Below are 14,080 nucleotides of genomic sequence, written 5' to 3'. Positions count from 1 at the left end.
TAGCACATTTAAAACAAATTGGAGAACATTTTTTTTCACTCAATGCACAATTAAGCTCTAGAATTTATTGCCAGAGGATGTGGTTAGGGCAGTTAATGTAGCTGTATTTAAAAAAGGTTTGGATAAGTTCTTGGAGGAGAAGTCCCTAAACTGCTATTCATCAAGTTAATTTAGGGAATAGCCTCTGCTATTATCGGCATTAGTAGCAAGGGAACTGCTTAATATTTGGGTACCTACCCCAGGTACTTGTAGCCTGGATTGGCCACTGTTGGAAACAGGATGCTGGGCTTGAGGGACCCTTGGTCTGACCCAGTCTGGCAACTTCTTATGTTCTTAGTAAGAAGAACAGCTGTGCAGGATGAGTCCTTGATGAGAGTTGAATGGAGATATCTCTTGGTTTCTCATTTCTGTCAGTGACATTGACTTGTTCTCGGTTTCTTTACTCCAGGCATGTGCTGTACCAGCACTGCAAAGAAGATTTTCAGGATGAGTGCACAAAGCAGCTAATCGGTAACATTGTTATAACTCGCTACAATAATCGCACGTACCGTATCGACGACATTGACTGGAACAAGACCCCTAAGGACACCTTCACGTTGGCCGATGGGAAGGAGATCAGCTTTACTGAATACTACAGGTACCGACAAGGAAGCAGGAGCCTTAGCCACTGCCTTCTGTGACCGTGAGCAATCACTTAATCTCTCTCTACTTAAATTTGGGGACAGGGCATTGTAATCCTGTAATCTGGAGCTCCATAGGGAGCCTTCAGGGACACAGCTCCTCCTTTTTATTTAGAGTGTAATTTTGTAACAGCCTGCATAAGAGATCCAGCAAATAAACGCATAAATTACACCGGTTTTTCAAAGTAAATTTATACACGCATGTTCACTTTGAAAACTATCCCACCAAAACTTCCTGCACACAATTACTTACACCTGCTAGTTTGTGGGCAGAAAGGTTTTGAGGAATTTACGTGCACTCTTTGGAAAATCCAACAGTATTGCATATAAATCCAAACCCTCCCCAGGAATGCCTCTGCTCAGTTTGAATAAACTTGCATGTATACAGGCATTACATGCATAAGTTTATATTGGATTGCTAATTTTATAAACAGCCATTTTTGCAAGTAAAGCACTGTTCTCTGAACAAGCAGAACATGAATTGGCCACACAAGAGGAATGATGTCATCTGATGGTGCTGAGACAAAAAAGCTCTCTCAGCACTGAAAAACTGAGAAGATATTGCAGAGCATGTGTGGAGCTCTCCATGCAGAGTCTCCTCCGCCCCTTTTTTTTTTTTTCTTCTAGTCGTGTGAAAGGACGTGCTTTTGCTCATCGATTGTCGAATATTTTGTCTACAGGTAGACAGAAGGCAGTGGCTAAGACTCCTGCTTCCTTGTATTTTGGATTTAAGTGTTTTTTTTTGTTCAAACGTTTTCTGATGCTCCCAAAAAATAAATTTTAATTATTTTCTTTCAGAATTCAGTTTGATCTAGCTTTAGCTGTATTCACAATGGCAGATAGCAAGCCAGGTTTCAAAATATGCCTCCTGTTGCTCCTGTAAGATGACTTTGTCTGACCAGCATAACCACTCCGTTTGATGCCTCAGACTGTCCCATAACTTACCTAACTATGCTCATATGTCCCCCATGGTCAGGAGATCCAGAAGCTACATGCTTAGACAATTTTTAATTATCAGGCTTCCTCCATGGCAGTAAAGAGGAAACCATTTATAGATGATGAACCAATGCCTAAATCAAAATAGGCAGAGTGCTTTCATTCCAGGAACCATGACTCTGAACAGTCTAGCACAAGTGCCATTCCCCTTTCAGCAAAGAGAGGCCCTATTGGTGCAGACGACATGTTGCCACATATAGGTCTAACACGCCATTCATCGCCCCTTTCCCCCCTCTATAACGATTGCACTTTTTACCCCCGCAGAGGCAATCCTATCCTTTCCTTATATTAAGGACCCCATTTGTTCCTTGCTGTTAAGGACTCCTTTGTTTACTTGTTGTTAAGTTACTTTCCACTCTGCACTTATGTTACTCCCCTTCCCGGTTGTAATTTCCTCTTAACATGTAATTTCTATCTGCTGTTCAAATGTAAACTGGTATATAAAAGTCTTTAAATAAATAAATAAATTAATTAAATTAAATAAATATACATACATACTTTTGGCGCCATCATTCAGTGCAAAATATTTACCGCTGCTGTCAGCAAGTTAGAGGCATTGCATACTTGTTGGCACCATTAGCTTCTTTGCACCAAGAAACAGTTGTTACTGCTACAGAGACAAAAAAGACAGTTCAGTGTGAATTGATTCCTGCAAAACAGGCTGTGCCAGTTGTAGTTCCAGAATTGGATAGTTCTTCCACTTCTATTCCTCCTCCTATAAATTGTATTTACTTATAATTAACTCACACCATTTCACTGGTAGCTGATGACGAGTTACATTCTGATACTGTAAGTATTTCCATTTCCCAGAGAGTTTGTATCTGAGGCAATGGAAGTTCCCTTATGTACCGGATCAGTCCAGACAGTGGGTTATGTTCCCCTTCCAGCAGATGGAGTCAGAGAAAACTTCGAAGGGTGCTCCCATATAAGCAGTATTCTTCTGACTCCAGCAGATGAGAGTGGCTGAACTCTGGTTCCCCACTAACACTTCTGAAAAGCTAAATTTTAGTGCTCTTTTCTCTATTTCCTATCTTTTCATGGATCAAGGTTATTAGAGGATAGAAAATAAATAAACACAGGGAAAGTTCAGACCCTTCTCTAGGGCCCAGCAATCTAACTTGCAGGAAGAGCTGTTCTTCAGTCTCCATTGCTGTATTTGCTTTGTGGGGGTACATTTTTGTACTTTTCTTAATTTTCAGGTTAGATTTGTTAGTTCTGGGGTGCAAGTTGGTGGTCCAACCTCTCCCCCTTTTCCTCCTAGCCAACCCGCTGCTCTGAGAAAGTCGCTTTGCCTCGGGGCAGCCTCCACAGAGACACGACATTCCTCTGTGGTGTTAATAGCAATTCAGGCAAGTCGGGGAGAAGGAGTAGTGCGGTAGAGGGGTTTTTCCCTGCTCCTGGCAGCCACTCATCTGCGATTCGTCGGCAGCTCAGTTCATAGTTCCATGCCGCAGTCCTCGAGGTGCTGTGCATGTGGAGAGCCTGGTTCCCGGCTCTCCCGTGAGGGGATCTGCATGCGATGCCTTCCTGGTGGGGAGGGTTCCTCGCGGCTGGCAAGATAAGCAGGTTCGCGCGTGCACGATGCACGGAGGCCGGCCCCAATCCCGCCCAGCGCGGGAATGGTGGCCATCTTGGATTCGGAGCCAACTGCTCCAGAGCAGCCAGGGGACAATTTAGATGCCGGTTCTTCAATACTGCCGCTGATCCTGACCCCTGTCAACCCCCTGGACCCTTCTACACCCGCAGGAGACCGCGCCCCCCCCCCCCCCCCCCCCCCCCCGGTGTCTCCTTCCGGTCCACCTCCATTTTCGGCTGATTTTGTGCTTTTAATGCACAATGCCTTCCTGGCCAGAATGGGACAGCAGCAAGATCTAACAGGGCCGCCTCCTCCTAAGGTGAGCAGGATGGCTGATCCTCCGGGGCCTCCAGGATGCCTGCAGAGAGTGGGGTCCTCTGGCCCTGGGATCCACCAAGGCGCCTCCAGGGTCCGCGTGGTCCATCATCCTCCGGGGGGCTTGGTTCCTCAAGGGCCTCCCCTGGACCCAAACCTGGATGAACCCTCTTTGATGGCTCAGATGGAAGGGGATGATCCCCGGGTACTACGTCTCTTCCAGAGGGATGAGTTGGACCCTCTCATTCCATTTGTAGTGCAGGAATTGGATATTGAGGATCCACAAGATGCTCCACGGCCTTCTCCACCAGCTAAGAAGGGGGACCCGTGCTCTCAGGTCTGCGTCCTCCGAGGTTGTTTCCTTCCCATCCTACGCTACTGCAATTGCTGTCCCGATAATGGGATTCCCCTGAAGCCTCCCTTAAGGTGGGTAGAGCTATGAATAAGGTATACCGCCTCCCAGACGACTTTCTGGAGCTCCTCAAGGTTCCCAAAGTGGACGCGGTGGTATCTGCAGTAAAGAAATGCACTACCATTCCAGTGACGGAAGGTGCTGCCCTACGGGATATGCAGGATAGAAAGCTCGAGGTGTATCTCAAGAGAATATTCAAGGTGTCTGCTCTGGGCGTCAGAGCCGCGATCTGTAGTTCCCTCACACAACAGGCAGGACTCTGATGGGTCCAACAGCTCCTCAGTACCCAAGAGCTGTCTTCTGCCGAAGCGCAGCAGGTTGACCACCTGGAGGCCATAATAGCGTATGGAGCAGATGCGCTATATGACCTGCTCCGAGTTCTGGCCAGGTCTATGGTTTCAGCAGTCTCGGCCAGACGCCTCCTGTGGCTCCGCAACTGGTCGGCGGATTCTTCCTCCAAAACTCAGTTGGGTTCCCTACCCTTCAAAGGGAAATTGCTCTTTGGAGATGATCTGGACCAGATTATCAAGTCACTCAGCGAGAATAAGGTCCACAAGCTGCTGGAGGATCGGCCGCGGGCTGCTAGGACCTTCGGTTCTACTAGAAGCTGTTTCCGGAGCCAAAGACGATTACATCAACCAAGAATAGCTGCCTCTCGTCCGCACTCTTCGCGTTCCCAGTCGTGGTCTCATTCCTTTTGTGGCCGAAGACCGTCCCGGGATAATCTTCCCCAAGGGGCAGCTCCCAAATCTTCACAATGAGGCCATGCCGGCCCACTCCTCGGTCCCCAGGATAGGGGGACATCTCTCCCTCTTCCACGAGGAGTGGGTCAAGATTACCTCGGAACAGTGGGTACTGGATATTCTAAAGCACGGTTACGCTTTAGATTTTGCTCGACCTCTAAGAGACAGGTTCCTCTTCTCTCCTTGCGGACCACCACAGAAACAACTCATGGTATGCCAGACACTCGACAGGCTCCTGGCCCTTGGAGCAATTCTCCCGGTTCCTCTAACGGAAGTGGGAGCCGGCCATTATTCCATCTACTTTGTAGTCCCCAAGAAGGAGGGCGCCTTCCGTCCGATCCTGGATCTCAAGATGGTCAACAAAGCCCTCGGGGTCCCACACCTTCAGGATGGAGACCTTACGCTCAGTGATAGCGTCGGCACACAGCGGAGAATTCCTGGCCTCCTTGGATCTGACGGAGGCTTATCTCCCATTCCCATTCTCAAGGTGCATCAGCGCTTCCTTCGCTTCAAGATTCTGGGACAGCATTTTCAATTCCAAGCCCTGCCCTTTGGACTGGCGACAGCTCCCCGTACCTTCACCAAAGTAATGGTAGTAGTGCTGGTAACCCTCAGAAGGGCGGGAATCCTGGTCCACCCCTATTTGGACTGGCTCATCCGGGCAAAGTCCCTGGTCCAGTGTCAGCCAGCGTTAGACAGAGTTTTGCATCTCCTTCAGTCCCTTGGATGGGTGGTCAATTTCTCCAAGAACAGCCTTACTCCATCTCAGTCCCTGGACTTCCTAGAGCACACTTTGATACAGCTGTGGGCAAGGTACTACTGCATCCAGATCGGGCCCAGGCTCTCATCTCCTAGGTACAGCGATTCATTTCGCTCTCTTTTCCCACAGCCTGGGATTATCTTCTGGTTCTGGGCACTAAGGCTTCCACTATCGATCTGGTACCTTGGGCTTTCACGCATATGCATCCTCTGCAGAGAGCCTTGCTCTCCCACTGGAAACTGGTTTCTCGGGAGTTTCAGGCCATCCTCCCGCTGCCAGAGAGGACCAAGGACAGTCTGGCCTGGTGGCTCAACCTGGATCATTTGTTAAAGGGAGTAACCTTGGAAGTCCCTTAGTGGGTGATTGTCACCACAGTCGCCAGTCTCTCCGGTTGGGGAGCGGTCTGTCAGACGAAATCGGCACAGGGGACGTGGACAGAGTTGCAAGCATCCTGGCCGATCAATCGCTTGGAGCCCAAAGCAGTACGCCTGGCGTTGAAGTGTTTCTCCCCCTAGTCCAGCGTCAGGCGGTTCGGATTCTGTCAGACAATGCAACAACAGTAGCGTACATCAGTCGTCAAGGGGGAACAAAGAGTCGTCACGTTTCTCAGGAGACGGACAAGTTGCTGGCCTGGGCGGAGGTCCACCTTTCCCGCCTAACGGCCTCTCCGAGGAAGCAGTGGCACTTCTATTCAATCAGTGGGGGTCTCCCTACCTGGACCTGATGGCTACTCTACGGAATGTGAAAGCTTCGCGATTCTTCAGCCGCAGAAGAGAGCATGGCGCGGAGGGAGCGGATGCCTTAGTCCTTCCCTGGCCGCAGTATATTCTCCTCTAAGTGTTTCCGCCATGTCCCCTGGTTGGAAAGGTAATCCGAAGAGTAGAGAGTCACCACGGTCCAGTAATTCTGGTGGTGGCAAAATGGCCACGTCGGACGTGGTTTGCAGACTTGGTTAACCTCGCAGTAGATGGCCCTCTTCGCCTGGGACATCTACCATGCTTACTGCACCAGGGTCCGTTATTTTTCGACCAAGCAGATCGCTTCTGTCTTGCGGCCTGGCTTTTGAGAGGCGCTGGATGAGAAGACAAGGATACCCGGAGGCCGTGACCTTGACCCTCCTCAAGGCTAGGAAGACCTCTACGTCCATTGCCTATGTCCAAGTTTGGAAGGTCTTCGAGACCTGGTGTGGCTCCGTACCTGTCTCGCCACGGAGCGCCTCAGTGGTTCAGATACTGTTGTTCCTGCAACAGGGCCTGGAGAAGGGATTGGCCTACGATTCCCTGAGGGTGCAGGTGGCTGCCCTCGGTTCCTTGATCCATCACCGGGAGGGAACCCCCCTTTCCTCTCACCCGGACATCATCCAATTTCTCAAGGGGTGAAACTCGTTAAGCCTCCGGTACATGCTCTGTGTCCCTCATGGAGCCTCAACTTAGTTTTTCGAATTCTAGGCGGCCCACCTTTCGAACTGCTATGAGCCGCTACCCTCAAGGATCTTACGCTCAAGACAGTCTTCCTGGGGGCTATTTGCTCTGCCCGCAGGATTTCAGAGCTTCAGGCACTATCATGCAGGGAGCCCTATCTCCGTTTCATGGATTCAGGAGTTTCCTTGCCCACGGTTCCCTCTTTCTGCCCAAGATTGTTTCTGCGTTCCATATGATATTCATATGATATATGAAATTAAACATCTCCTGTCTAACCTAAACCTAGTTTTAAACTCCTCTAAAACAGAACTGCTACTCATCTCCCCAGATAACTTTTCCATCTCTAATCCTCCAACTATCCCAACTACTACACAGGTGAGAGATCTAGGAGTATTAATTGATAACCGGATGAACCTCAAAGCTTCCATCAACAGAACCACCAAGGACTGTTTCCACAAACTCCAAGTTCTAAAAAGAATTAGACCACTCTTCCACACTCAGGATTTCAGAACCATTCTACAAGCTATCATTTTTTCTAAGATCGATTACTGTAACTCTATCCTTCTGGGCCTTCCTTCCTCCTACACTAAACCCCTTCAGATGTTACAAAACGCTGCGGCAAGATTACTGACAAATTCCAGAAGGAGGGACCATATATCTCCAATCCTAAAAGATCTCCACTGGTTGCCTGTTCACTTTAGAATCCTCTACAAATCTCTTTCCATAATATACAAAACCATCCATCAACACACCCCACTCGACTTACAAGTCCCATTCCAAATTTATAACTCCTCCAGACCAACAAGAGACGCACTCAGAGGATCTCTTCAAGTGCCCCCAGCCAAAACTACCAGACACATTACCTTGAGAGATCGGGCCTTTTCAACAGCCGGCCCCCTTCTGTGGAACTCCATCCCACCGGACCTAAGACAGGAGCCCAGCCTCCCAACCTTCAGGAAGAGACTTAAGACCTGGCTATTTAAAAAAGCGTTTCCGGACACCGATTAATTCTATTCAGCCAGATCTACCACTTCCACATGTAAAAATGTTATTACTAATGTAAATACCTATACCTAATTCTCTCCCTTTTCTTCTCTTCTCCCAGTTCTATTACCTTGTTATTTGTAACTGCTTCCTTCTACACTAATAGGTTATTCAACTGTTCATTGTACACCCCTGTTATATGTAAACCGGCATGATGTGTTTGCAACATGAATGCCGGTATGTAAAAATTTTAAATAAATAAATAAATAAATAAATATGAATCAGACGGTGGAACTCCCATCTTTCTCAACTGAAGATTCCCGTGAGCTACGCAAGCTTGATGTTAAGTGTATCCTCATTCGCTATCTGGAGGCCACGAATGACTTTCGCTTGTCGGATCATTTTTTTGTACTTTGAAGTGGCCCAAAGAAGGGGGCCAAGGCTTCGAAACTCACCATTGCTCGCTGGCTGAAAGAAGCTATCACCTCAGCATATAATGGTGCCAGTCGACAGTCTCCGGTGGGCATCAAGGTCCATTCCCTCCAAGCTCACGCAGCTTCTGGAGCAGAGAGTCAATCCGTTTCACCTCAGGAGATATGCCAAGCAGCCACCTGGAAGTCTTTACATGCCTTTTCTTGGCACTATTGTTTGAATCTACAGCCACCGGTCTTCGGCTCATTTGAAAATCGTGTCATTCGAGCAGGGCTATCCGGGGCCCACCCTACGTAGGGAAGCTTTGGTACATCCCACTGTCTGGACTGATCCGGGTATTACAGGGAATAGAAAATTATTCCTTACCTTCTAATTTTCGTTCCTGTAGTATCACGGATCACCCTAAAGATTTATGGGATTGGGATTGTCTCTCTGCTCAAATTGTTTTCCGAATACCACGTGTTTAGTGGCTGTTTTCATGGTTCATTTTGCAAGTTTAGTTGCCTCTTAAAGTTTAGTACACACTGTACAGTTGTTCAAGTTGAAAGGGTTTTATACCTTGATCCATGCATCTTGTCTCTTCAGGCTTTGATATTCTTAATACTGAAGGATTACAGAGGGTGCACTAGCTTATATGGGAGCACCCTTCGAAGTTTTCTCTGACTCCATCCGCTGGAAGGGGGACATAACTCACTGTCTGGACCAGGGGTCGGGAACCCATGGCTCGCGAGCCAGATATGGCTCTTTTGAGGGCTGCATCTGGCTCGCAGACAAGTGTCGCCACACTTTCCCGCTGACCCAGCTGCTCCCCGGTCCCCTCCTCCGCACGGGCTTAAAATGCTGTCAGCCCGGGCGGAACGCGGCAGGACAGCTGGAGTCAGCGGCAACCGGCGTGCTTTCTTCTTCCCGCCCCCCCCCCCATCCGCGGCCCAGAAGAGGAAGTGGAGAGTATCGGGTGCGTGCGCGGCAGGAAGAGGCCACGCTAGTGCGCTCGGCATCGGCCCGAAGAAAAGACTGCAGCGCGGCTCGGAGGAAAATGAAGAGGTTCAACCGCGGCCGATGGGACTCCGCCTCCGCGAGGGCTGAAAATGAAGAGGTTAGCGTTGGTAGGAGGCTGCTGCTGCCGCCGCGAGTTCCCGGGGTGGGGGAGAGAGAGAGTGAATGAGCGAGCACCCCGGGAACTCGCGGCGGCAGCAGCAGCCTCCTCCCAACGCTAACCTCTTCATTTTCAGCCCTCGTGGAGGCGGAGTCCCATCGGCCGCGGTTGAAGCTCTTCATTTTCCTCCGAGCCGCGCTGCAGTCTTCTTTTCTTCGGGCCGATGCCGAGCGCACTAGCGTGGCCTCTTCTTGCCGCGCAGGCACCCGATACTCTCCACTTCCTCTTCCGGGCCGCGGGGGCGGGCGCCTGTGTGTGTATGAGAGATTGCATGTATGTGAATGATTGAGAGCCTGTACATGTGAAAGAGAGTATGTGTATGATTGAGAGCCTGCCTGTGAGAGAGAGAGAGAGCATGAATGTAAGTTTACCATTGGGAACCTGTATGTGTAAGTTTGTGATTGAAAACCTGTTTGTGTGAAAGAGTATGTGTGTATGATTGAGATCCTTTGTGTGTGAGAGAAATCATGTGTATGTATGATTAAGAGCCTGTGTGTAAAAGTAAGAGAGAGATCATGTGTGTCTGTGTGTGATTGAGAGCTGGTTTAGGTGATGGAGCATGTGAGTATGTGATTGAGAGCCTGTGTGTAAATGAGAGAAAGAGAGGACATGTTTGTAAGCATGTGAATGAGAGTCTGTGTGTGAGAGAAAAAGACAGCATGTATTTATGTGATTGAAAGCCTGTGTGTGTGTGTAAGCGTGAAAAGATAGACAGCATGTGTGTAAATGTGTAATTAAGAGCCTATATAAGTGAGAGAGAAAAAACATGTGTATATGTGAGTACTGAGAGCATGTGTGTATAGGTGTGTCATTGAGAGCCAGTGTGAGTGAGAGTGCTGGTATGTGACTGAGAGAGGAGAAAGTTCCAAGCAAACCACCCCACCTCCTGCTAATTCAGAACAATCTCAGGACACCTGGATATCAAACGTTCCTAGGTATGCAGAGCAAAAAAAATTTTGTATCCTTATTATTTTTCATTACTGGGTCTTTGTGTCTGCTATTTTGAAATATTTGTTGGTATCTGGAAATGTTTTATATGAGTGTTTAATTATTGGATATTCCACTCATCAGCTGTTTCGGAATATGTTCTTTTTGTTAGTACAGTTTACTGCTGATGATTTTATATTTCTTGATTTGTTTTATAAGGATGGGTGATGTTTCTTTTTTTCCTTTGTTACACTGCATACAGAGACTCTGGCTTGTTGCAGTTTCCAATTCAGTTTTTTCTGCATGCTTCTTGTTATGCGTTTTGGTCTCTTTATTCTATGTTAGTGAGGGACAGCACGTGATTCAGGTGAGGTTTTCTGCTGGCGTGTAGTTTCTGTGTAGGACTCTATAGCAGCCTGACTTGGTCCGTTTTCCTAATAGGAGATGTATTGGTGTCTTAAGGCCTGGTGTAATATTTTCAGAGACTTATTGTACTTTAAAAGTGTGATCTTACATAAAATGCACACATTTACTTGTATTTAGTTTTAAACATATTGTATGGCTCTCATGGAATTACATTTTAAAATATGTGGCGTTTATGGCTCTCTCAGCCAAAAAGGTTCCTGACCCCTGGTCTGGACTGATCTGAGGTACTACAGGAACGAAAATTAGCAGGTAAGGAATAATTTTCTTATGAAGTGACTTGCCTAAGACCACAAGGAACATCAATGGGATATAAACCCTGGCTTCCCTGGCTCTCTGCCTACTGCTCTAACCGCTAGGCTACTCTTCCACACCAAACAAAACAAAGAAAGGAACATTAGGAGCTCAAAATAATTATCAAAAAATGTGCAAGCGCAACCAAATCCAAAAAACCTTAGCTCAGGGCGGTGTTTAATATGAACAAATGTTACCTTGCTGAGCTAAGTATTTCACATTGTTAACCCCTGAAGCAATAATTGCCTACGAAACATCAGCTGATGTTAGGGTATTGGCTTGTGGTTATTTAAGTGACAGTACTACTTGGTAAATTGACATAAGATGCTTATTTCTTTTGAATTTTTAATTGCAAAAAAAGTTTATATAAAAAAATAATTCTTGAATGAATGATTAAGACCAGCAGGAGCACTAAGGAGGTCTCAAATGTTTGGCTTGCTGACACCTGGTTCATAGATACATTGTGAATTGGTGGCGTGATTAGGTGTTTAGGATTTGGTTACTCTTCCACACAAATATGATGTAGAGAGGCATATTTAGGGAAGATAAGGCCATTAGTGGAGAGACTACATTAATTCTTTACTTTGGTGTTTATTGGGGAGGTACCCATTCCAGAGATGGTTTTCAAGGGTGCCGATTCAGATGAACTGACCCAAATCATGGTGAACCTGGAAGATGTAGTAGGCCAGATTGACAAACTGAAGATTAGAAAATCTCCTCGACTGGATAGTATATATCCCAGGGTTCTAAAAAAAAAAAACTCAAAAATGAAATTTCAGATGTATTACAAGTAATATGTAACCTATCATTAAAATCATCCACTGTACCTGAAGACTGGAAGGTGGCCAATGTAACCCCGATATATAAAAAGGGCCACAGAAGTGATCTGGGAAAGTATAGACCGGTGATCCTGACTTCAGTGCCGTGAAAAATTGTGGAAACTATTATAAAGAATAAAGTCACAGAACATATAGATAGACATGATTTAATGGGATACGGCCAGCATGGATTTACCCAAAGGAAATCTTGCCTCACAAATCTGCTACATTGTTTTGAAGGGGTTAGCATATGGATAAAGGTGAACTGGTAGATGTGGTGTATTTAGATTTTTAGTAGGTGTTTGACAAAGTCCCTAATGAGAAGCTTCTAAGAAAACTAAAAAATCATGGGATAGGAGGCGATGTCCTTTTGTGGATTGCAAACTGGTTAAAAGACAGGAAACAGTAGGATTAAATGATCTGTTTTCACAGTGTAAAAAGGTAAACAGTGCCTCAGGGATCTGTACCTGGACTGGTGCATTTTAATATATTTATAAATGATCTGGAACGGAAAACGACAAGTGAGGTGATCAAATTTGCAGATGACATAAAATTATTCAGAGTAGTTAAATCACAAGCAGATTGTGATATATTGCAGGAGGACCTTACATGGCTGGAAGTTTGGGCATCCTTATGGCAGATAAAATTTAATGTGGAGAAGTTCAAGGAGATGCATAGCAGAAAAAATAACCCATGCTGTAGCTAAATGATGTTAGGTTCCATTTTAGGGCATCATAGTTGATATTACATTGAAATTGTCGGCTCACTGTGCTGCAACGGAATTATTAGGAAGGGAATAGCAAATAAAACAGAGGATGTCATAATGCCTCTGTATAGCTCCATGGAACTTTGGTCACTGCATCTCAAAAAAGATATTCTCCTAGGACAAGCAGGATGGTAGTCCTCACACATGGGTGACATCATCAGATGGAGCTTGGCACAGAACTTTGATCTCAAAGATTCTAGAGCTTTTAGCATGCCCTATTGAGCATGTGCAGCTGTAGTCGTCATCCTGCCCCCTAGGCAGGATGACGACTACAGTCTCTTATTTTCCGCGGAGCTGTCATCTCACACTTGTGGAGCTCGTGATCTTTTGGGTTTTTTTGTTAGAAAATGTTGTTTTTCACAGTATTCAGCTTCGTTCTCTTGTTTAAGTTTGTAAGTGATTTTTTTCTAGAGCTGCAGCTTTTCTTTCTTGTAGTTTATTATTTTTCCAACTGTCTGCCAGCTGCATGGTGGGTTCTACCCTGTGCAGCTTTACAATCTGTTATTAAAAAAAACAAACAAAAAACTGCTCCTGCAGGTTTTTGTATTTGTGTCCTCTCTTTGCTCTGTTTTCTTTTTTCCACAGTGCTGATAGGACTGGACTATGCAATCTGTCTGTGATCCATGTAGGCAGCTGAGCCTGGGGACTCACCTGAGTTCTACCCAGGCTGGAGTTCCATGGCAGTTCACCGATCGCTCGGCATCTGTGGATTCAGATTGTGGAAGGATCGAGGACCATGCCGTTCCTGTGGGGAGGAGAGCTCATCCTTCCCACTTCTCGAGGAACTAGTCTCCATGGGCAGGCTGGATGATGTTGCCTCCCCTCCTGCTCGCCAGCCTTGACAATGCAATCTCCCTGGGAGAGAGGGTGAGCGGAGTCTGGGCTAGCAGCTTGCTGCCGCACTTCAGTGACACACCCATGAATGGTTGCCTATGCACAGTTGTGACCAGTGCACTGTTCGTCCGAATCATCAATGTTGGGACTGCGTCTGGGACAGGGCCCATCTTCGGGTACCATGGTACCCTTGATGCAGTTGAGGTCCACGGTCACCCTCATTGCGCCGATGTGCGTGACCGTCCACAATGCCACAGTGGCCTTTGTTGCTGTCGGCATCAGTGGAACTGGAGTCTTGCTGCACTGGTTTGGGCTTCGAGGCCTCTGTGCTATGATGTCATAGTGCCATGAGGTGGGGCACTTGATGACACAATGCACTCGATGACATGGTGCCTTCGGTGTACTTGATCCTTCGGTTTGGTGCACTTGCCACAGTGCACTTGGTGCCCTTTGATGTTCTTGATGGCACGGTGCCTTCGGTGCACTCTATCCCTCGGCACAGTGCCCTTGGTGCACTTGCCACAGTGCACTTGGTGCCCTTTG

General features: G+C 47.0%; 1 protein-coding gene across 1 annotated transcript in view; it reads left to right on the top strand.

The window, feature by feature from the left end:
- PIWIL2 (piwi like RNA-mediated gene silencing 2) overlaps positions 1-14,080 on the top strand; it is a 448,551-nt gene that overhangs the window by 266,804 nt on the left and 167,667 nt on the right. Inside the window, 1 exon segment of the mRNA XM_029603804.1 lies at positions 449-637. Coding sequence (XP_029459664.1) covers positions 449-637 — 189 coding nt within the window.

This window comes from Rhinatrema bivittatum, chromosome 5 (genome assembly GCF_901001135.1).
Source record: "Rhinatrema bivittatum chromosome 5, aRhiBiv1.1, whole genome shotgun sequence".
In the NCBI taxonomy this organism is placed as follows: domain Eukaryota; kingdom Metazoa; phylum Chordata; class Amphibia; order Gymnophiona; family Rhinatrematidae; genus Rhinatrema; species Rhinatrema bivittatum.
This window is presented reverse-complemented; position numbering and strand designations above follow the sequence as displayed.